At 45.9% G+C, this 23,140-nt stretch overlaps 1 protein-coding gene across 2 annotated transcripts in view; it reads left to right on the forward strand.

The window, feature by feature from the left end:
* Positions 1-23,140, forward strand: part of dapk1 (death-associated protein kinase 1) — a 52,564-nt gene that overhangs the window by 3,254 nt on the left and 26,170 nt on the right. For both annotated transcript variants that reach the window (XM_030359463.1, XM_030359464.1), the window contains exons 3-7: positions 12,801-13,022; positions 16,520-16,658; positions 20,501-20,630; positions 21,665-21,713; positions 22,077-22,103. In XM_030359463.1, coding sequence (XP_030215323.1) covers positions 12,801-13,022; positions 16,520-16,658; positions 20,501-20,630; positions 21,665-21,713; positions 22,077-22,103 — 567 coding nt within the window. The remainder of the gene's footprint in view (positions 1-12,800; positions 13,023-16,519; positions 16,659-20,500; positions 20,631-21,664; positions 21,714-22,076; positions 22,104-23,140) is intronic.

Raw genomic sequence — 23,140 nt, forward strand, 5'->3', positions numbered from 1 at the left:
GGCCTTGTCATCCCTCGTAGCCTAACAGCACTGCTCGTGGTTAACTCGTCAAAGCGATGTGGAAATGCATGGATGCCGTATTGACACATAGGCTGGGCTTGTATATAATGCAACCCAGGAGACGCCCTGGGACTCTGTGGTGATGTGTCGCTTGGGGGGGATGGGTGCTAGAGGGAGGAGGACACCCCCTTCCTGGTTCCCTGGGGTGGGGTGGGGTTCTCCCAGACGTTCAGCTGCATTCTTACTGTCATGCGATCCGGCCTCATCCAGGTCTGCCTGGACTTGTTTTGAGGACCCGTGTGACATCTCCCGCCACAGTGTTGTGCTCCGAGGTCTCTAGGATTACCAGAGGTTACCGCCGGGGGTTGTGTCGGCGGAGGTCTACGTTTTTAAATCTTTGGCCCCTTCAAACGGAGTAGCGTGTTGGCATGCGCTGAAAGGGCGGCTGAAGAATGACACCCCGGTCTCGTCTGCGCTGCGTCCTTTCTCCATCGGGTCCAAGGGAAACCGTAGCACCGGGCTAGGGTTGCGTCTCTCTCTCCTTGTCATTAGACTGCATTAATCTGACCCTGGATGGCAGCGTGCCAACGGTTGTCCCCTTTGTGTCTGTGCTCGGTGTCTGGGCGTGTGTGTTCCATTACTAGCGTGTGGTGGGGGGGTGGTGGGGGAGAAAAAACGGGTTGTTGGAATGAAACGCTGCAGCGCAAATTGCGCAAACATTTATTACGCTGAGTTGCCAGAATGCAATGAAATAACTCCATGTTCCCGGCACAAAAGCCAAACCAAACCCTAAAAACCTGCAGCATACAAAAAATACAATGGGGAGTGTTACATTTATAAGAAATATTACTTATAAATGGAGATTTAGATCAAATCAAATGAGGCAGATGTCTGCGATCATGCTGCAGGGTAACCACACCGGTGGGTGTGGGCCAACGACTCCTCAGCTGCCTGGTGCGCGTGCACAGTGTACCGTCAGCTGAACACATCATTCAGACCATCTCCTCGCTGCTGACCTATTTCCCTGGCCCCCCGTCCTGGTTTGCAGTTTGGAGTGGTGTGGTGGGGGGGGGGGGGGGGGGGGGGGGGGGGGGGGTGATTGGCCCTCTGCCCCGGCCCCTCAGACTATGTGCCGGTTTGAACCAAAGTGCCTTGGATTCTAAGTAACCGTGTGCAATATCCAAACAGTGTGACCCGCGGTGGACTGTTTTCTTTGGTTCTTTCATTCCTGAGATCCCTGTCGTGTCCCCTGCTTTATTGTGTATGGCTGACGTAAGTCTTCTGATAGCCCGAGTCAGAGTCCTCCAATTGCTGACGGTTTGCTAGTTAGTTTCAAATCGGACTCATTTGGGACGTCCTCAACGAGCATAATGAGCTATTTTCAATTAATCTTTACTGTCAACGAGGGATAATTGGAAGCCTGCCGTGTGTGTGTGTGTGTGTGTGTGTGTGTGTGTGTGTGTGTGTGTGTGTGTGTGTGTGTGTTTGTGTGTGTGTGTGTGTGTGTGTGTGTGTGTGTGTGTGTGTGTGTGTGTGTGTGTGTGTGTGTGTGTGTGTGTGTGTGTGTGTGTGTGTGTGTGTGTGTGTGTGTGCGTGTGCGTCGGACCATATCCAGACATCAACTCTATAGAGAGATAGGGAACTGAGTAGCCTACATCAAAGGACAAAATTATTAGGGCTATGAAAGTCATCTTTCTGAGCGTCAGAATGATCAACTTATTCCGAGGGGAAACAGGTGTCAAAGGCGCTTGACCCAGTAACCCAGTATTTGTATTGGATTTGAGAGAACATTCGTTACAATACCATTATATAGTACTTGTGGTGAGCAGCCTCAGGATAGAATATGATGGTGTCAAATAAAAAAACAAGAACCTACCTTTTACTGCTAAAACGAATGAATAGTTTCTAGTGTCTAACAACCTACGTCGCTAACACAGAGTCACAAAATAAATTGAAAGGGAAAACTGAGATAGCTCTACTTCCTGTTACCGTCTATAGACTTTATCATAGGTGTTAGTGCAATTGGTTGCTCGTTGCCATGAATACGATAGCCTTTCTTTCTTTTGAAAATGGTCAGTCGTGTGAACGGTATTTCTTTAGATTATTTGGCTTCAAGTTAATCATTAAGCAGTGCTATTATGCCCCGTGTTTATGTTTGGCTACAGGTATTAAAACCTTTCAATGGCTTTTGTCGGTTCAGTTTGAGTAGTGTCATTTAAGCTTTGCTTGGTCGAAATAATGCATGGAGTAAAAGCTATGGAGAAGCTGCTCAAACAGGAAAAAAACCTTTAAAACGTGTCTGTGAGCCTTGAGTAGGCAGATCCAGAGGTCACGGCGTCTTTGTAAGAAGCCACAGAACCTGTCTGTGTTCCTCCTCTCTGGCTTCTGCTGCCTCATGACAGAGTGGAGTGCTCTCCAAACCGGCTGAATGTCAGTTTCGCTAGACGTATAGGGGCGACGCTGTGAGGGCAGCAGAAAATTACCCTGGGTGATGACAGACATCCCCCCCCAACCGCCAACCCCCACCCTCCACCCTTCACCCCCAAGTGTACCACCAATTAGTGGTCTCTGATGAATAATCTCAGTCTGAATATTGTGGATTAGCCCTGCTGTTGTCCGCAATTAGCAAAGCTTCCACTTTGAAAATCGCCAGTTTTTTTTAATGTGTTCTGTTCGTTATTCTTAATGAACATGCATTGATGCTATCTTCGGGTATTGATATCTTTACTACTTAATAATGCCCTTGCTTTGAGAGGTCTTTTGGTATAGTACAGGCTATCTTTCAGAATTGACTTTTTAGTATTAATGCCTAGGAATGCTGCTGCTTTTAAATGGCTATACTGGGCCCAGCTGATCATTTCAAAATAAGACTTGTTTAAAGGTTCTCGACGTTTGAAAAAAGTCCTTCTTCAAAGATATTAGTGGGGATAATATACATTGTCCCTCCTCTACCTCAGTCCCCCCCCCCCCCCCTCCTCTCCAAACACATTTTCTTCTTCCCCATGTTTACACAGGCTTCGGATGACATGTCATACCTTTTACTTCTTTACAAGGTGGCCGATTATTGACTTTGGACCTTCAATCTATGTGTGTGTGTGTGTGTGTGTGTGTGTGTGTGTGTGTGTGTGTGTGTGTGTGTGTGTGTGTGTGTGTGTGTGTGTGTGTGTGTGTGTGTGTGTGTGTGTGTGTGTGTGTGTGTGTGTGTGTGACATTCCGCTGATATCTTCCCTAGTCTCACTCCACAATATCTCACACACATATTTTTGGTTTTCTCAGCGTCAAAACCATGTTCAGTGAGGGTTAACATTTAGGGCATTCAGCAGACACTTTCATCCAAAGTGACTTACAAAAAACTACATTCGTCCGAAGGGTTAGGTTCAGTTCAAATGACATTGTCATAGAAGTGTGAAATGCACTGTCCATTGTTGCTTGCATAAACCCTTGTACAATTGATGTGTTGAACACACCCTGGTCATTTCAAAACAAAAAAGATTGAACACAGAAAAATATTGTTTGTGTTGAGAATACTGACATCGGCCCCCAGTGAATTTCCATGCACATCATGCTGTAATGGCTGAACGGATTTTTAATGATTCACTTAATTTTGACGCGTGAACATGCACTACTACTGGTGTGATGATGACCATTGCATATGCAAAAGACCTGCCCCCTATGGCCGTGCCGTCTCGGTTTCTGACCGAGAAACCACATTTTGCTTGTGAGGATTTCGCTTGGTTTCTGTGGCATACTTGTTTGGTTCAGTCTTTTGAAAGGCTCTCCTCCTTTCACCTCTCTAAAGAGCAACTGTGTCTTTGGTGACAACACTTTTTACTGTCGATCGTGCAAATAATTTAAAGGTCAAATTAAATTGCCGTGTGTACATGGGTTGAATATCGCCACAGATGCAGGCACAACCTAGCCGTGGTAATTGCTTGGGGGTGTGTTAAAGAAAAGCAAGGCTGTACATGGAATAACCAGGGTATAGGCTAATATTGAACCCAGTAAATGTAAGCGTCAGCTCAACACAACTATAAAAGGCTACTCTGGGTATTGGTGCAATACCCTGTTGAAAGTCTGTCGGGGCCTTGACATGAAAAGATGAAATATGAAGGATAAACACAAACAAAACGTGCATCTTCTCCAGAACACACACACACACACACACACACACACACACACACACACACACACACACACACACACACACACACACACACACACACACACACACACACACACACACACACACACACACACACACACACACACACACAGACACACACACACACACAGACACACACACACAGAGAGAGAGACACACACAGAGAGAGAGAGAAACACACACACACACACACACACAGAGACACACACACAGAGAGAGAGAGAGAAACACACACACACACACAGAGAGAGAGAGAGAAACACACACACACAGAGAAACACACACACACCCTTCCAGACAGACACCCAATATCATCAACAACACTCCTCCTTCCTTTCCAAGCCACCGTCTATCTCCGCCGAAGCTCTGAAGCCGAGTTGCCTTGGTTACCCATCCTGTGGTACACAATAGCACGGCGGTTGCGTAATCATTATTTATTTTTTTTCTTCCCTTCACGCGTTTTGTAGTCCGCACACTAGTGGTGAGTAGGAGGGGAGCTCTCCCAGCGAGCCGTCCTCCCACTCCCACTGCCTCCATGGCGATGAATAGCTCGCTGGCAGCCGCCAGGGAACGCTTCCCTCTGAATCGGCGCGCCTCCCCGTCAGGATATCGAGTGTCTTCGCGCTGGCGTGAAGGCCCTCCGCTGAATAGGCGGGTCTCTCTCGTGACATCCGCCCCCCGTCCCCCGTCCCCCGTCGGACTCGCGGCGTTGGACGCTGGTGGCTCTTTGCTGGGCTGCCCGCGTACGGCAGCCAATGGGAAGCTGGCGTGGCTTCAGGTGCATCCGCTGGTCTCGCTCTCTGGCATTGGTCGAGAGTGACCCGGGTTTTGTTTTTCGCAGGGAACCCACCCGGGATGTCTTGTTCCTTTCCTAGGTTTTTGTTGGACACAGACTTGATTTGAAAGTCATGCCGTGGTGCCTGGATTAAAAATTGTGTTATTCCTTTTTGTATTTTTTATTGTGTGACTAACACTGTGCAACTTCCCATTCTCACACGCAGTAAACTGGCAGTTAGATAAACAATGGCAGTTCCTGAAAGAACTGCCGGTGCCCAGAATTGTTTTTCACAACACAGCGCTAGCAATCTTTTGATACAAATTTAACCCATGGTACGTTAGCCAAACCAACAGAAAAGTGACATGATTGGTGCTGTAGGTTGCAACCACTGCATCTTCTCTCTTTGGCTGTCTCTTAAGTTCTGGCCCGTTTGGCTCCTTTTGCGTACCGTGGCACCGTTGCCGTCGTCAGAAGAGGCCCCGCCTCGCATCAGCCAACTATGACTGCGGAGAAACATATGAAGGAAGACGCGAACCTTGAAGCTGAATCAAAGTGACTTGGCCATGAGTTAAACTGTGGGAGAGAGGCACGAGCAGACGGCTTGGCATCAGCTACTAAGCAACGGGGACACGCTGCAGCCCTCGCGCCTCCTTACATGCTGTCACTGCGCTTGTTGTTGTGACGTAACAGTGTTTTGGGTTTGCCCAATGTTGCCCATTGCCGTGTCAGATTTACCCTCATTCACCACGGTTATTTTGCACATTTAAGGTACTAGGCGTGCGCATCACCTTCAAAATGTGCACAGAGGAACAAGGGGACGGATGATGATGATGATGATGATGATGATGAAGCACACTATGATGAATGTATGCCGATTATCAAGCGACCAAGAGTGGGCTGTCCATGCGCCTACTACATGGGTTGTTCCAGGGTTTAGGCTGAATTCAAACGTCTCCATTTCACACGTGAAAGGTGGAGAGACTGAGGTTCTGCCCGTACACCTCAATGGAGTATAATTTCATGAAGCACAATTTGTCCCATTAGCGTTAATCTCGATAACAGCCAATACCAGCGCCTGCGTCCGTAAACCTGCAATTATTCTTTTTAAAAGAGAAGCACAATGAGACAGAGTCTAGTGTAAACAGTGGGGACCCTGAACAAAGCTGGGTCTACCCTCATCTGGTCCGCGTGCCCCCGCATGGCATCCAAACATCACAATACCGGTTGTAAATTGGTGGGTGTCATAATTATATGATAGGTTGATTTGTAAGTAACACAGAAGTTGAACCCTTCGGTTATAGGTAAATGAAAAAAAACAAAGGAGGTTTGCCATTTTAAGATGAAAGTAATCAACCCATGGAGGATGATGTGACGTAGTCGTTCGGCGCAGACGTGCTGATCCTAGATCGGGGAGGTCATTTCACTTTTCGCTTTCCCATAGCCGTCATCCCTGGTGTCAGCTGGAGCCTGAGTTGAGGTGCCCTCTTAAGGAGTGAGAGCAGCAGGTTTTTCAGGCAGGGTGTGTGTGTGTGTGTGTGTGTGTGTGTGTGTGTGTGTGTGTGTGTGTGTGTGTGTGTGTGTGTGTGTGTGTGTGTGTGTGTGTGTGTGTGTGTGTGTGTGTGTGTGTGTGTGTGTGTGTGTGTGTGTGCGCTCATTATCACCTTGTTATCATGCCGTGATTTATTCCCCAGCGAATCTATTCTAAATCTTCACACGGAATTTTCTCAGGAATCATGTGAATAATGAGAACGTGTCACATTTGTCAATGCATCGTGTTAAGGCATACATATGGTGCGTAAGCACGCGTTTCGTCAAGACCCGGCGCCTGACACCGGTTAGATATAAAGGCATGGCTAACATGCCTAATAATAACCTGGGCTAACCTGCCCATGTGCAACGGCGTATCATGTTTCTCCGGTGCTTTCAGGGGAAACCATAACATTGAGACTGAGCGCTGGGAGGACAGGAAGCTGCTCCGACACAGATTGATCTAAAGCACAGTGCAGAGTGCTCGCTTCTCTCTCTGTATTGTGACTGATGCGGCCTGTCAGTCATCTCTCCAGCATGGTGTGTTTACCGGCACCTTCGCTGAACCATTTCTCACGTCCACTGTTCCGCTCCATTGGAGTCCATTTCCTTGCCTTTTTTCAGAGAGGGGGTAAAACCACTAGACTCCCTCCCTCCCCTGCTGCCAAGAGCTGCAACAAGTACTTTCTCATCTGCAGGGCACTGCTGAGGTATCCTGGCTGGGTAGGGTGGTTTTGACAGACCCCCCCCCAGAGCTGGTGTGTGTAAGTTGAATGGAGGCGAGAAGTGGTGTGTGCAAACTGTTTTCCACACACTCCCGCGCTTCGGTTGGTCATTTAAGGGCTTAGCATGAAGGTTGTTTTTCATTTTTGAACCTGAATCAAACTCACTGTCTACATCCCGTGTACATGATGTGCGTAATCTGCATTTGGCTCTGCCTACCTGGTAACCTTCTGGAAACTGGAATACCTCCTTCCTGTTTAGGAAACCGTCATAATGAAAGTGGAATACCCTTACACTCTCTGAACATACTGTTAAAGGCTCTCTGTCTTTTTGAAACGCGAGTCCAGTTGGCCGATAAGGGGGTGTGTGTGTGTGTGTGTGTGTGTGTGTGTGTGTGTGTGTGTGTGTGTGTGTGTGTGTGTGTGTGCGCGTGTGCGCCCAGATACAAAATCCTTGAAGCAAGCGGTATTTTGTAATGCAGGGCCTTGTTTACCAACTCCGTTCACACCTTAGGATTCCCACCAGCACCACGAGGGCTCAAGCTCCTCCCCTTCCCCCCCAGGAACTCCTCCCACTGAGGCGGTGAAAGTAGAGATATGGAGAAATACACAGACACACTGTGCAAGGATGTATACATAGGGAAATACAGGTAGAGATGTGCATTGAGCTATGGAGTTAGTATGGATAGACCCACTGAAAAATACTTGAGGATGTACCAGGTACATAGAGATCTGAATTGAGTAATGTTTACCAGAGAAACACACAGAGCAATACAAAGAGAAACGTATAGAGAAATAATGGACATTGTGACTACCATGATAATGTTTGAAGACCGTGTGCACTCCACAGTCCAGACCATATTAAAAACGTATTTAACCATGGTGGGTCATGGAAATATGTAGTATTCATGGTATACTATGGTGATTAGGCATGTTGCTGTAAAAGCAGAGCTCAAAAAAAAATTGTTATGTTATTTTTGAATTATTGATCCCTTGGCACGAGGTTATGGTCAAGGGAGTGCTGTTCGCTAAAGTGCTTTCACAGGATATCATACATTGCATGCAAAAGAACACAAAAGTGTCCAGCTGTACCTCCCGTTCATCTGTTTTCCTGTCCTCTCATCTCATCCTCCCCCATGCCTCTCTCCCCCCCTCCCACGCGGACAGAAACCCTGGTCTTCTATGGCAACAAGTAGGCCAAAACGTTGGAAGTTTCCTTTCCTGAAAGCTCAACAAAGGGGAACCAGAAACTCGATCTTGCGGACTCTGTAGAGTCGTTCACCTCACGTGGCTGGGGGAGGGAGGGGAGGGTTGGGGGAGTGTGTGTGTGTGTGTGTGTGTGTGTGTGTGTGTGTGTGTGTGTGTGTGTGTGTGTGTGTGGGGGGAGGGAAGAATCCTGTGAGAAACAGCCTCCCTTCCCTCTGGTTTGTCTGATTTACAGGCCGTGGGGCTTTTTGCACTCGCTCATCAACCGCGGCCCATCTTGTGCTTACTCAGCAGCATTTGATCACGTCAGTGGTTCTCCCTCTCGTGGTCCCTGGAGCATTGTGGGGGGGGGGGGGGGGAGGAAGGGATAACCTTCTGTTATTACCAATGTAAACACCTCGAGCACGGCTGCTCCGGTGGGATCACAAACTGCTATTGTTTTAGTTTTCTTCCAACCAGATCTCTTCCGCTACGTCGCGGAAGCGTTGGTTCGGTGTTTATAAAGCCGCCGTGGTTTGATACACGCGTTACTACCGCACAAGGCGCTGGTGGCAACTTGAACCACTTTTAGCACCACCTCCTCTCGCGCCACCACCAACCCCACACCTCTCCTTGTTTTGCAGGATGCTCTGCAGCCGGTGGGGAGGTTGGCTGGGTGCCCCTCTCCCACAAAGTGTAGATAATGGGGAGGCTCTGCGTAATAATAGCCGGGCCAGGCTGCCGCTTTCTCCTCCCAGGGCCTTGCTATTAACCTGCGGCGCGAAAGGTTACCGATAAAGATAAATCCTGCAGGCTGCCATCCCCATGCGGTCATCGGGTCCGTGCACTTAGGGTCCATGAAGGCCTCATCGCAATTAGGGACGGGCAGACGAACATCGCATAACTCATGACATCGCACGATCTCCGATAACGGCCTCGAAACCCAGGGGTTGGATGTTGCTGGGAAGTAAAAGCAATTTTTAATTTTTTTTTAACACCAATGGCTTACAACCTGCAGATTGTAAGGGGTTTCTCAGGGTACGAATGGTGTGTGTTTATTTACAGGTTTGTTGTCTAGCTCCCTGTCAGTGACGTCCGCGGTTAATCTCTAAAAGAAAGGGACAGTGTGCCTTTTGTTCACTTCTCGAGGCTTGACCTCAACGGCATATTGAGATGTCTGTGAGGGAACCTTTCAGCCACCCCACCCTGATTTCATCGGACCGCCCACAGTTTTACTGAGAGCTTTGCCCTTAGTTCAACTCCCAGCTGTTGTTATTGTCTCTCAATATATGCAATATGCATATCCAAGTAAAATGTAGCCCCTCCTTACTAGGGTTGGGTCAGAATATTTGATTTTTCGATTATTCGTTCCCGAGGGTCAAACTCGATTTTTAACATTTGGACCATTATCATTTTTTCCCATTCGAATATTAAGTTTTCCACAAGCCAGAACTTTGTTTCCCTGGTAACGCCTGAGGGTTTGAATAATACTTCGAACAATCTTTACCTTCCCGTAAGGTTCTTATGCAACGGAAACGTTTTTCACTCCTCCAGTATTTAGGACGGACCTTAGCTACGACTTGGCAATGGAAGGTATTGTAGTCGCTCAGCTGACGTTATGCTTTGTACATATTTATAAATCGAAATTCGTCCCAGCCTTTATACAACAGATACTCTAGGGTCTATAGCATATAACCGCGTTGTCTGATTACAGTTTAATTCATTTTTCACAATTTACCAGCTCTCGTTTTGAAGACCGAATCACCGCGCCATTCGTTTCAATGAGATTCTCGACGGCCTTCCTTCAACATGAAGTGTAAATAATTATAATTCGAAATTCGTCCCAGCCTTTATACCACAGATACTATGGGGTCAATAGCATATAACGGCGTTTTCTGATTAGTTTAATGCATTTTTCACAACAGACAATTTGATTGGAACTACAGTTGTTTTTTTTGCTTTTAAGGTATTAAGTGATTTCTTGCCGATGATCAATGGCTGCCTTTGTGAATGTCGGCACACATCGAATAACTGATTATTCGTTCATACTACCCACTGATTATTCAGCCATGAACATTTTGAGTTATTCACATCCCTACTCCTTACAATGAAGCAATCGTCCATGGAAACTTGAATCTGTTATTGTTGTCTTTGGTGGCCCCAGTCTCAATGGGTTCTGAAACATAATTAGGTTAAATTGACCAGGCCTTCATGGTAAGATTTCAAAGGCAATGTTGTCAATTATAAATCTTAGTTTTCTTTATGACATATCTACAACACCATCAGGGAAGTATCATCAATTCATTCTGCTTCTTTCTGTTTGTCTGTCATGCATACTGATCCTACTGACACACACACACACACACACACACACACACACACACACACACACACACACACACACACACACAACCGCGCGCAAACACACACAACCGCGCGCGCACACACACACAACCGCGCGCACACACACACACGCACACGCACACACACACTGTATGCATGCATGCATGCTTGCTTGTCGGTACATGTTAGTTATGTAAACACACACAGGCATGCTTCCATGCACAGCTATATTACATTACATGTACTCCATTGTACTGGCTCTAGTCTGCGGCCTGTTGGCAATAGCTGTCGCTCGTTTTTTTCTTTTCTTTTTTTTCCTTCTTCTCAAAGCACTGGATCATATGGTAATGTCTGGTCCTTGCTGTCTTAACAAAGTCCGGACAGGGCCCGGGAAGCAACAATAGGGGCCAAGATGGGCTGAATAAGAGGGGGGTGGCTGGAAGTGAGATTAGCATGAGAAAAAAGGTCTGTCTCACTCCCCGAGTCTCTTCTTAACGCGTTGTCCGCTTCCTGTGTTGTCCGCCTCGGAGGCAGGACAAGTCACTTCCTATCAAAGACATATTTTGTTTCCCCATCTGTTCATGAGAACTCTTTCAACAATATTCAACTGTAAAATGATGACATGCATGGGAAATATGCTTTTAAAAATTGCTGATATTATTTAAATAAGGGGTCTAGAATTGTTTTTAATGTTTTGATACCCAGTTGGGTAAATCTAATTCGATAGCCATTGGTAGTATACCTTTAAATATAAATAAATAGAATATACTGAATTGGATAACTATGCTGTCTATTTGATAGAGAGTAACTAGAGCAGAATGAAGGTTGTAGGTTACCGTTGGGAGTGCGGTGAGTGCGCTCAAGCCAATCTTCCCCGCTTGTTGCCAAAGCAGAAGAAGCTATCTCACGAGAGAGGGCTCCTTATCTCCCCCTGAAAGCTCTTTAACCTTCCGGATCAGTCTATATACTCCAGTCTAGATGACTCTTTCAAAACCCAGAGCGCTGAGTAACCGTATGAATCAGAGAAACGAGTGGGGAGAGGGAGAGGGAGAGGGAGAGAGAGAGAGAGAGAGAGAGAGAGAGAGAGAGAGGGAGAGGGGGAGAGATCTCTCTCTCTCTCAGGCCCTTCTACCTCGCTCACATTTTCCAATTTACCTCCCTCTTGTTCTCGTTCTCTCTCTCTCATTGTCGTTTGTCCTGCTCTTCTCTTTTCAAACACCACCCCCAGCGCTGTGCCGCTCCGGCCCGTGGGTGTACAGGGCTCTAAGAGCCTTCTGATTGCAAAGGGCCATGAGGGGGCTCCAGCCGCGGAGGCGTTCATAGCCCTGGGCCCTCAGCCTCCAGAGTGGCCTTGTTCCCAGGGTGGTAGTGGCGGCGGCGGCGGCGGCGGCGGCGGCGGCGGCGGCGGCATGTTGTCATGGTGCAGCCAGAGAGCACTTGAGTGGTTTCTGAGCGTGCTCAGGATGCAGCTCTGGCCAACAACCAAACAATGGCGCTCCTCAAAGACAGGATGGGGGGGGTGCGCGCCGCGGTGTCAGCCCGTCAGATAGCGGTGTTGTTTACCGACCGTACTTGGGCTTCCTGTAGTTATCGTAGCCGCTATAGCTAGCAGGCTACTATCATCATACAGCAGGATGACTCGGGGAGAAATCAGAGCGTCACGAGCATTGAAACTCTTATCTTCTATACCCTAATAACTCCTTTATGTCTGTTCTCTTGGATAGTTGCCTAGTTCGATGATGGAATGGTTGACCGCTGAGCTCAGTGACATGTTATCCTTTGATCTATGATACAGTAATAAATTGCGTGTAAAAAATAGCCCTATGAGTCGATTACCTTTTTAATCTTGTCAGGGATGAATTAGTTGGTTCGGGGACGTATCATTCAACTGGTCATTGTGGAGTAGGTTTTAGACACGTTAAGAAGCGCACACAGCGAGATTATGAACTCAATTGTCCAAAAGATCTAAAAGACCAAAAAATACATGAATGATTTATAATTTAAGTAACTATCTTTACTTTACAGTGTGAAGGTCTTCTTCTTAACTCATTACGTTGTACGTTTCTTCATCCCCCGTCCCCAGCGGTCAGTTCGCCGTGGTCAGAAGATGCCGGAACCGAAGCACGGGCGGGGAGTACGCCGCCAAGTTCATCAAGAAGCGCCGGAGCCGGTCGAGCCGACGCGGGGTCACGCGCGAGGACATTGAACGCGAGGTCAACATCCTGAAGGAGCTGCAGCACCCCAACATCATCACGCTGCACCACGTGTACGAGAACAAGGCCGAGGTCATCCTCATCCTGGAGCTGTGAGTACTGGCGGAGCTCTTCCCTCTCTTCACTCTCATCTCGTCAGGTCCTGTCGGTTTGCGTAGCCTTTGTCCACAGTCTCAGTTAGGGCTTTGCGATTCATCTCATTTTTGATGGCATTTTAGATTTTGGGTAAAACGATCTCCATTATTTTCGTTATGTCTCTGTTAACATTTTCTATTGGGGGAAATTTCTCAGTTACAGAGTGGTTTTTTTGGAGAGAAATGCTGCATAAATGCATCATGTTTTCAAACTCAAAAATAATTGTTTGAACAATCGTGATTATGATTTTTTTCCATAATCGAGCAACCGTAGTCTCAGTGTTTCACAGGTTTTACGGAAAAAACTCTGGCACATAAGCCCGAAGCACGCGGCCGTGTCAGGACGGACCCAAAATAATGTTTTTGTGGGGGTTGCGTCTAGAATTGACTTGATTCCAAAAACGCTGCCTGCTATATTTGTGACCCGTGCACTTTGCAATGATGAAACAGTGGTGCGCTAGGCATGCCGAGCGAAATGCCAGCCTGTTTGCGTTGTGCTTAAGTCTTGTCGACCAACTTCTGGTGAGGCAGGTGCGTTGTAAACGCAGAATTCCAATATTTTGACATGATTTCGACTTCTACTTTCAGTGAAACGGTCGTATGGGTTAGGTACATGCATCCAACATTTGACCTCAACGATGGACAGTAAAATGTACAACCAACAACAATGTGAAGGCAACCAAATGAAAGCGAGCTAACAACCAATACCAATTAGAACTGGCCCTAAGGTGGAGAAGCAAAGGATGCAATCTCTGAAGACAATGTGAGTGAAAATCAGTCGCTCAAAGGCGTAATCTGGTACTCTACATAAGTCATTACGAGATCGGAATCAAATAGAAGTTGTCATGAAACACGTGCGCTCACACACGTGCACGCAAGCATGCACAGGCACACGTATGCACATGCCCACACATGCCCTGATGCTGAAACAAGAACAGACACTCATCCACCAGCCACTCGCAACCAAGTAACTGGGGGAGCTGCAGAGTGGTCAGACCGGTATTTCGAGGTAACTGGAATCGCTCAGGAAACATGATCATTTACACACACATTCCCATTCTGTGGTTTCAACCCAAATCCTTTTGATCCAAAGAGACTTGGCAATTGCCGTCATAACAGAATGCGATCGCACACTTTGTTCAGTCGACCTCGTGAGAAAAACGAAACCGGACAATCAGAGCGTGCCGATGCGTCAGAGAAAAAAAAGAGGATATTAGAAATTATGATATTTTTAAGGGATACAAATATAAAGTGGGGAATGGTGGCGTGGAAAAGAAGAAATTATCTAGGATAAAAATATATATTCGTACAATATGTTTTGATGGCATTCTTATCAGCTAAAAAATATTATGGTCTTGCAGCTTTTTTTCAAGTGCATGTTGCTGTTGTGTTTCTAGGGGGGTGATTATGCTTTAAGAGTAGGTCATGTTGGAAACCTTTTGTGTGGGTACATTCCTGCCACCGCAGTGAAACCTATTACCATCGCAAACAATGAGTCTGACACACATCTTCAAAAGATCAGAGCTGCGGTACAGTATTCCAACCCTAATGATAAAACACTATTCTGTTTCCCGCAAAGGAAGCGCAATATATAATTTTATGATCGACATTTTTATTGCTGCTTTAGTTTTTATGACCCATATATAAAAGTATTAGTAATGTAGTTATCTCTGATCCAGGAATCCCACGATTTTACAAGTTACTTCTGATCCAGCAGTCCGACTGTGTTTATGGCAGAACTTCTGGGGGGAGATGGCACAGAGCCTTGACCTGGAAACTAACATCTTCATGGGCTGGAGTTACGCCTTGTTTTTTTCTGTTTCATAATGGACATATTCTACTGAAGAAAAGTCATTCACACGAGTGGGTGGAGCATTCAGAAGGGGTTATTACTATATATATAGAGTGTATTTCTAGAGGCCAGTCTACGTGGTGTTGGTTTGAAACCTTTTAGACATTTATTTTACAGTTTACCACTGCTGCAGTTTGTGTTCACCAATCACTACAGATCCAAGCCGCCAGGATGGTGATTGGTCGAAACAAATACGTCGCAAAGAGAGCGTGACGCCCAATATCAGCCAAATTAGCTATGAATCTAAAGACGGATTTGTGAGACTAGTATCGTAGTAATGTGGCTCTCAGACCATAAAGTTGCCTCTGTGTGTTCCATTCCAGAAAAAGCGTTTGAAACACGTAGAAGTGCTATTTAATATTCAGCGGCGGTATCCAGACGGGAACCATCGCTCCCACGGGCCTTTTAAACACATATGTTTACATCCCGAAGCATCGGAACAGACTAAATCAACACTCTAATAATAGATTAGTACTGCGATGTTCCAGCTGTTCTTTCCATTAGTTTGTGTGAATGTGCGTGTTATGCTAACTCTGCACGTGGCGGCAATCAAGGGTGTGTGTGTGTGTGTGTGTGTGTGTTTGTGTGTGTTGGTGTGTGTGTGTGTGTATAACAGTTGGAGGAGAGAGTGTTAAAATGGTCGGGTGATTGAGCAGTTGATGACACAATAGACGTGGCCATAATTTCACCCATCTGTTTTCAGCCTCCTCTTCTCTCTCTCTCTCTCTCTCTCTCTCTCTCTCTCTCTCTCTCTCTCTCTCTCTCTCTCTCTCTCTCTCTCTCTCTCTCTCTCTCTCTCTCTCTCTCTCTCTCTCTCTCTCTCTCTCTCTCTCTCTCTCTCTCTCTCTCTCTCTCTCTCTCTCTCTCTCTCTCTCTCTCTCTCTCTCTCTCTCTCTCTCTCCCTCCCTTCTGTCTCATCTCTCTGATTTCGTTGGCCTTTCTTCCCCTCTGCATCCTCGCACTTCCATGCTGTGTACATAATGAATCTTTAGATCTCTCTCGATCGGTTTTGACCGTCTACTGTCGACACGGGAAGAGGAAGACCCGCCCAACCGTTAGATTGCGTGAGCTGTGAGGGGAAGATGACCTGTGTGCAAATGGTGACATTTGTTTAATTACCGACCGGTTCCACGCAGCGAGGCGTGGAGGAGACGTGTGAGGGTGTCGTACGACAAGAAAATAACCTTTTGCTTTGGTGCATGGGTGTTGAAACAATGTGTCCTACTGGACATTTATTTGGAAATGGAACATTCAAAGGCATGCACTATGAGACAGCAAACCCGTAGGCATAAATCATACCGCGTTAAGGTTTTTACGTTGACATCATTGTGTAATCCAGTGGAGGTAAGGGAACTGAGACGAATATTTATTTCTTCATGAGATTTTAAAGACCGCATTCTGTACGGCTAAGGTCTTTCATCACCGTCAACACACGGCCATCTCCAATATGTGTTCCAACAGACTTGTTCTGTTGGTTACAAATGTGGATCACGTATTCGTAGCATGCATGCATTTGAATAGGATGACCTTGATGAAATTGGTGAACATCCAGTATTCTGAATGCCTAATCCCCATTCTTCTCCGGGTTTTGTCTCTGGATCAGGGTGGCTGGCGGGGAGCTCTTTGACTTCCTGGCGGAGAAGGAGTCCCTGTCAGAGGAGGAGGCCACCCAGTTCCTCAAGCAGATCCTCGACGGAGTCTTCTACCTGCACACCAAGCAGATCGCCCACTTCGACCTCAAGGTACCGGAGCAGAGTCGCACAGCAAATCGTTATTGACACCAGTGTGTTTGACAAACCCTAACCGATACGGTACAAGATCAAGGAAGATAGGCAAAAGTTAATGTAACTAAATACCTCTGACATCATAGCACAACAATTGATGAGACAAGGGATAATAGTAAGAAAGGGAACTTACTTTGAAGCCTATTTAGGCCCAATCCCATTTCTACCCCTTACCCCTTCCCCCTTACCCCTACCCCTTGTTCCGAAGGGGTACGGAGAAGGGGTAAGGGGTAGAAATGGGATTGGGCCTTAGACCGTCCGGCTCTGCCGATCAGTCTGGCCTTAACTAAAGTCATAAAAATGCTAGGACCAATCAACACTCAGCGAAGCATTGTATTATTACCAGTCAGTGCTCGGGTAGCGGGTGCTCAGACAAACAGTTTTTGTCTGGCATAGACTGAATTACAATGTTAAAAGATAACAAAAATATAATAATAAATAATGTTTTTTCCCCAGATTAGATTGTTTTCGATCTACTTCCAACCGTGAAGGGAGCAAAAATCAGATTGGCTAGAGATTATAGGACAATGTCAGCCAGGGGAAATCAATTTCTTCCCGGCCAAGCAGAGTCAGATATTCATTGCAAAAAGCAAACATGAATATCAGTGCATGGTCTCACAAATAACCTCCAGAAAACCTCCAGTTCTGCTGTTTAAATTCTAGTCATCCATGCGTTCATGCAGAGATCTCAGTTCCGTTTTTATGTTCCTGTTTTTTCTGTTTTGTTTTCCTTGGATATGAAACCAAACAACACTGACGTCTACATATAACGTGAGAACGAAGGATTCCCTCCCCAAATCCTGGAAAACGTGTTGCTTCTTGCTAATTTGACCTAAACAGAAAGGTTTTCTGTGAATTCTTTCTCGGTATTTGATGCCTCAGTCAGAATTAATATTATTGAAATTAAACGTGGGAGTCTCTTGTGTTCAATGTTTTTTATTTTCTGTGTTTGTTTTACAATCAAATTTATCTTGGAATAATTATGATGAATTCTTCACTTTGAGGTAGAGAGACCTGGCAATATTTTTTTTTTTGTCGATTTGAATCTATTAAAGGTCCTCTCATTATGCTATAATCTATTTGAATTACCTTTCAGCTTGGTTCTTTTAAGTTTGTATAATAAATGCTTGTTGGTGCTTTGGATAGATGTGTAGAACGATGAGAGGAGAATGTCTTTGCTGGAGTAATGGTCCACCTAGAATCCACTAGCCGGTGGGTCTCACGGGAACCAAACACTGTAGCTGGAACCATGCTGGCCCGAGGCTAAACTCTGCCATGTTCACTTAACAATAAGTTGGTCTAACACGTCCCTTTGTGTTGCTACAACCTGCACTCCTAACAGAGCAACCTATTTTTTGAAGTTGGTTTTGTTTTTTGGACATATAAACACAATATAATCGACAGGTTTTTTGGACATATAAACATAATATAATCTGACTTACTTAAAGTTGTAGGTAAGATTTGATAGTTGTGAAGAGACATATCAACATTTAAAAGAATAGCATCTCTGATTGACAGGCAAAATTGATTCCCTTAATCAATCATGGATGAGATGCCCTGATTGGTCAGAAATGTGCCTGGAGCGGTCTGAATTCTAAATCGGCTAATACAGAGGCAGGTGCAATTAACTTAGAAAAGACATTCTCCCAGCGCATTTCACTTCCAAATAGCAGACGGTTACGATGCCATTTCTAACAATTGACACTCAAATAGCAGCTCGTAAATCAACCCTAACCCTACAGCACATTCAAATGAACATCCGCTACTGGGATCTCGCTCTGTAGCCGTGTGCCTATTTGCTTCGCGGCACGGTTTGAGTGCCTTGTGAACGTTACTGTGGCTCGGTCAAACAGCTGTTCTGTGAAAAACAAGAGACGAGTGAGTGAGGCGCTGAATCGGGGAGCAATCCGAACCCACTACGAACCCTTTAACGAAAGCATTGTACACGGGATCAAACCGGGGGAGCTGGTAGCTCATAGGGGTCGGCAGTAGCTCAGAGGTAGAGCGTGTTGGCTAGTAACCACAAGGTTGCTAGTTTGTTCGCCGGCTCCTCCTAGCTGAGCGTCGAGGTGTCCATGAGCAAGGCACCTAACCCTAACTGCTCCCGACGAGCGGGATGTTGCCTTGCATGGCTGACACCGCCGTCAGTGTGTGAATGTGTGCATGAAAGGGTGATTGTTAGGCGATGGTGTAAAGCGCTTTGGGTAAAAGCGCTATATAAATGCAGACCTTTACCATTTGTTGACGAAGCGCTGCTGTGAGCACAGCCCAGAAGCTTCAGTCCATTACGGTCTCACTATGAAACGGCTCTTGATTTGAAGCCCTTCGCTTGGAGTAATGGTTTAATTAGCTCTTTGTTCCACGGCGGATAAAGCGCCAAGTAAGTTGCCGCATAATGTATTTCAATGCACTGTCGATCATGTTATTGATCCGCTGTTCCCTAATGGTTGAGGCACAACGCCTGGTGCTCAAGGCTTAGCTGATATTGAGTATAACTACCCTGCTAAACCAACCAGGCCCAACTTATCCATGCCAGAGATGCCCAAGACATCCCTGTCCTATTCCTCTGTTGGGTTGCTTGTAATTATTTGTGTTTTCTTCATTTGTGATTGACGTTGATCAAGTCAAGACATTACCCAGCCTCTTTCTATAAATGATTTAGTCCTGCACTTCAGGTAATACGTCAATCTGTTCCTGTTCCAAATGAATATTGATTTAACAGTTTTAATAATAGCCTTGGCCTTGCGACTAGAATCAAAACGCTTGGCTCTGTATGACCCCCCCACAATAGCTCTGTCTTCTATCAGCGCCTCACATTAACCTTTAATCAGTTTAGTATCCTTCTTGGCTCGACAGCTAAACATAGTACTGTCATCTTTCTCCGCACTGAAGGGTCCTTTTACTGCATTAGTACCGTTCTATTGGCGCCATCTTTATTCTCCCTCTCTGATGCCCCTAAACCCATCGAGCCTGTATCCGAAAGACAAACTCCTTCCCAACCAAAGTAAAGCTGACTAAAGGAGGCATCCCGTTACCCAGAATGCAGAGCGTATGTCCCTTTGGCTGCGCTTGCGCTTTGTCTTTTGCTCCCGTGTGTTCTCACCCGTTTCCTCGAGAGGCTTTCGCCCCTGCTTTGCATGGGGATTTCCATGATTCCTGCCAATTGATTCTCTTTTGTCCGCCGTTGTCTGCTGTTTGCTTTGACGGATCCCTCACACATTTTAATTACACGTTGGGAGGTGTGTTATTTCTTAAGAGACACGAGATGGCTCATTTAGAGCTAATGAGCTGATGGTTTGAGCCCCGACGGCTGGCTGATATCAATGTGAAATATCTGCATGGAAAACCACAATCTAGATTAAATTGCCCCTAATGTCTTTGTCTTTTGTCTGTGTGTGTGTGTGTGTGTGTGTCTCTCCTTTCCTTCCTGTCCCTGTCACTCTCTTTGTCTCTATCTTTTTCTTTCACTCTATTTTGCATCTCTCTCTCTCTCTCTCTCTCTCTCTCTCTCTCTCTCTCTCTCTCTCTCTCTCTCTCTCTCTCTCTCTCTCTCTCTCTCTCTCTCTCTCTCTCTCTCTCTCTCTCTCTCTCTCTCTCTCTCTCTCTTTCTCTCTGTGTGTGTGTGTGTGTGTGTTTCTCTCTCTCTCTCTCTGTGTGTGTGTGTGTGTGTGTGTGTGTGTGTTTCTCTCTCTCTCTCTCTGTGTGTGTGTTTCTCTCTCTGTGTGTGTGTTTCTCTCTCTCTCTCTCTCTCTGTGTGTGTTTCTCTCTCTCTCTCTGTGTGTGTGTGTTTCTCTCTCCAGCCCGAGAACATCATGCTGCTCAACAGGACAGTGCCCCATCCACGAATCAAGCTCATCGACTTTGGCCTGGCGCACAAGATTGACTTTGGCAACGATTTCAAAAACATATTTGGAACCCCAGAGTTTGTAGGTGAGTGTGCATCATGAGTTGGTTTCATGTTTGATGCAATATTATATCATGGAAAAACACGTCTATAAACAATGCGTCTACACAATTAGATTAACAGCTTATTTACACATACACCTACGGCATCTAGGTGTGTATGATCGTATACATAAATGGGCTCTGGCGCCCCTAGGGTGCTGTGCAGTGTTCTTCTCTGCCAAACCCGGCCATGGGGACTTGGCGAGTGAGACATGATAATAGCCTTGATTATTCGAGGACTGTTCTCACTCCCTTGCACACACACACACACACACACACACACACACACACACACACACACACACACACACACACACACACACACACACACACACACACACACACACACACACACACACACACACACACACACACACACAGAGAGAGAGAGGGGACCCAGTAGGTTGCCAGCCCCTGAGTGACGCTGGTCTAAATAGAGAGATCACCACATGGCATGGGGCCTAAACTCTGGGTTCAACAGAAGGCCTGGCCAGTGTCAGGAAGAGCTAAAGGATGTGGTGGTTTTACACTTGGGGCCTTTGATGGATAGTTCCTTAGGGCTGGGTCTTTTAGCTTGTCGGAAGTTGACTTAAGGTTTGATTCAGTCTTTGTGTAACGCCGCATTTCTCATCTCTATGGAAAAGAATGGTGTGACATGTAAGAGGCTTGTTGTTGTGGTTTCATTGTTATAGTTTCACTCTGTACAAAGTGGTTATTGTTAACTACTGCGTCTGATTACAAAGATACTGCTGCTTCACCTCTTTGGTTTCACGTCAACCGTTTTAAAGATTACAAAAATTGTTTGGGGATTAGGCAATATTTCCATTCATTTAGAAAAGTGGCCGTTGCAGTCTACATATATTACTTTTTTTTTTTTTTTTTTCATAATGAGTTATGAAACTACATGGAGAATCCAAGCTGGTAGCCTCCTGTTCATCGGTTAGGATGCACAAGTCTAATGTCTAATGAGTGCATTATAATAACCAGAGACATGGCTGTGCTGTGTGTTTGCCTTCCAGCACCGGAGGTGGTGAACTATGAGCCACTGGGCTTGGAGGCCGACATGTGGTGAGTACACACACACGAACACACACACGAACACACACACACACACACACACACACACACACACACACACACACACACACACACACACACACACACACACACACACACACACACACACACACACACACACACACACACACACACGTTTAATTGCTATGTATACATACATACATACACACAGCACCTGGAACACAATATTTAAAATTTCCCTTCTTTCTCTGGCCCCTGCCGTCATTGAATCAGTTTATCGTCTATCTATAGAGAAATTCAGCAATGAATTTCTAGAAAGCGTTGCAATCTGTGAAATAGGTGGGATTCATCCCAACTGTGCTCATTGTATCTCTCTCTCTCTCCCTCTCCCAGGAGTGTCGGCGTGATAACCTACATCCTGTAAGTACCTACAAGGCCCCTAACGATGACGACGGAGTGGCATGTGAAGAGCATTCCCTGTCTGTAATGTGTTATGACACGCCCAGCCCCAGGGCTTCAGATCAGAGCATCCAGCCAGCATCTGATATCATATGGAGACCTTCGAGAGGCAGTCAAGGGGTTAATGGCTCCTCCTGGGGCCCCCTCTGGGAGCCACAGAGCAGAAGGAAAGCGGAACGATCAGCATAAATTGAGGTCCTTACGTCACCGACACTGAAGACAATGGTCGAAACATGACGTTATTTTTTGCTAATTTAACTTCGGATTACCGATTTATTTAATGCAACTGAGGCTAAATCACTCTATTCAAATGCTCTAAGTATTTGTAAACTGAACGTAACTTAACATGCTAAAGTTAATATTTGTTAAGTTTTCAACAGAATTCAATCCCTGACATTCATTCAATGAACTACAGAGTTCTGACAGTTTGACACCATTGCAAGAAATGAATAACGCAATGTATCTGCAACTGGACACGCCGTTGCACACTCGAACACATACTCATTCCAGGCTGTCCGCCCACACACTTATGAGGCCTTCAGTCTGGCGATGTGAAAATAGGCCTTGATACGTCTAGAACCAAGGCACCCTGCCTGTACCAACTACGCTCCCACAAGCCATGGTTTTACAATGCCATCAGGAGGAAGGGAAAGAGAAGGAACCAATTACATTTTAAAGTACGGCATCTAGAAAAAGATCCCTTGAAAAAGTTGAGCGGGTTAAATGTTGTCGTTTTTTTATATATATACAAATTATTATAATATAATTCATATATTGTAAAAATCATAATGTATTAACAAAACCTCTCCCAACGTGGACGTATTTCATGGACAAAATGTTGAAGAGGGCACTTACGTATATCTTCTGTGTTCACAGCCTTACTCTGGCCTAACCTGCTGGCAATGCATGTTTGTTACGAACAGCTGCATCCCATTAGGTTGATAAATTACTAATTGCACCTGACATACAGTTGACCTTGACCACGGCCTGAAACGGTT

This window comes from Gadus morhua, chromosome 6 (assembly GCF_902167405.1).
Source record: "Gadus morhua chromosome 6, gadMor3.0, whole genome shotgun sequence".
Taxonomy (NCBI): domain Eukaryota; kingdom Metazoa; phylum Chordata; class Actinopteri; order Gadiformes; family Gadidae; genus Gadus; species Gadus morhua.